The 1,774-nt window shown below is 27.6% G+C and overlaps 1 protein-coding gene across 1 annotated transcript in view; it reads left to right on the forward strand.

Moving 5' to 3' along the window:
• Positions 1-1,471, forward strand: part of LOC117167945 — a 39,022-nt gene extending 37,551 nt beyond the window's left edge. Inside the window, exon 10 of the mRNA XM_033353202.1 lies at positions 916-1,471. Coding sequence (XP_033209093.1) covers positions 916-1,278 — 363 coding nt within the window. The 3' untranslated portion in view covers positions 1,279-1,471. The remainder of the gene's footprint in view (positions 1-915) is intronic.
• The last annotated feature ends 303 nt before the right edge of the window (positions 1,472-1,774 follow it).

Here is a 1,774-nt window from a genome sequence, read left to right on the forward strand (position 1 = left end):
ACAATTTTCAATGGGTCTAGCTTAAAATTATTTAAAATATAATTTTGAAAATCGTTAAAGCTCATCGCTTGATTCTTTAATTTAGATTATTGAAAATGTTAATGTGGATTTATGTTTTTGGAATTTAATCTGAATCTTTGAACTCTATAATTTATAAAAGTTCTAAATTTTCCAGTTTATCTGCATTTCATTAAAAATTGTTCTATTAAAAAGTATTAGTACCTTCCATTTTATACTTATAAATTATAGAGCATTTGAATACATCGTTTTTGAATTGAAAAAATTAAAAAATCAATTTTCAAAGTTTAAAATTTAAGAGTTCCACTTTGAATGCTTTAATTTTTTGTTTATTTTTTACTACTTTAAATGAAGAAATGTTTAGAATAGAGTTAGATTTTTAACATTTTATTAACCCTTGTTGTAATGAATAAAAATATTTTGCAGAAAATGTCGAAGCATGTCATTTATTTTACAATTTTCAATGGGTCTAGCTTAAAATTATTAAAAATATAATTTTGAAAATCGTTAAAGCTCATCGCTCGATTTTTTAATTTAGATGACTGAAAATGTTAACGTGGATTTATGTTTTTGGAATTTAATTTGAATCTTTGAACTCTATAATTTATAAAAGTTCTAAATTTCCCAGTTTATCTGCATTTCATTAAAAATTGTTCTATTAAAAAGTGTTAGTACCTTCCATTTTATACTTGTAAATTATAGAGAATTTGAATACATCGTTTTTGAATTGAAAAAATTTAAACTTCAATATTCAAAGTTTAAAATTCAACAGTTTCACTTTGAATGCTTTAATTTGTTGTTTATTTTTTACTACTTTGAATCGAGAAATATTTAGAATAAAGTTAGATTTTTAACATTTTATTAACCCTTGTTGTAATAAATGAAAATATTCTGCAGAAAATGACGAAACAGGTGAAACGAGTTTCTCATTCGCTTTATGAGGGCAACGTGAGTTCGAAGTTCGCCTCGATGGAGATGCAGGAGCTTCAGTTGACTGCGGATTTGATGTTGACGGCTTGTAAAACCGGAAGAACGTTGATTGGCGTGGGCGTCAATCCCAACAGCAATATGGGCCTTGCGGTGATAAATTTAGGTATCAGTAATTTACCTCCCACTTTCCGGACTGATATAGCGAATAAGATGCTGGCTCATATCGAGCAATACAAGGGTGCCTGGCTACAAAGACACCTTCCACAGGGTCTACAAAGCTCTCTCCTGATTCTCACCAGTGCTTTGCACAGATTCGTGCCTGAATCTTAATAGTAATCTTAAATTATTACGAAATTTTTATCCGCAATATTTTAAAAAATATCCCTGGTGGAAAAATGTTTACAAACAAAAAAGTACAAATTACTAAAACCACTTCTATAGGAATCTACACAAAAAAAAAATACAGAGGGTGGCCGTTTTAATCACATTAAAAAATTTCTCCGGGGCGCAAAAATTTTTCCATTTCAACTAAGAAAATCTGAGCTGCAAATCATTTTAAGCAATTTTACGTTTGAAACATTAAAAATTGAAAGATTATATTTTTGTTATAAACTGAACACTTGTTCAATTATTTTTATTTTAAATAGTTTAAAAATCCTTAAAAATATTTGGAAATTTTATTTCAAAACCTTGAAACATCTTTGAAATTGAAAATTTGAATTGACATTTTTTCAGAACTTCTAAACATCTTTTAAAATAATTCGAATTCTTCCCATTTTTTTACACCCTGCAAAATAAAAAAATATTTCCTTGAAATCTTCGAGGT

This window comes from Belonocnema kinseyi, chromosome 2, assembly GCF_010883055.1.
Source record: "Belonocnema kinseyi isolate 2016_QV_RU_SX_M_011 chromosome 2, B_treatae_v1, whole genome shotgun sequence".
Classification (NCBI taxonomy): domain Eukaryota; kingdom Metazoa; phylum Arthropoda; class Insecta; order Hymenoptera; family Cynipidae; genus Belonocnema; species Belonocnema kinseyi.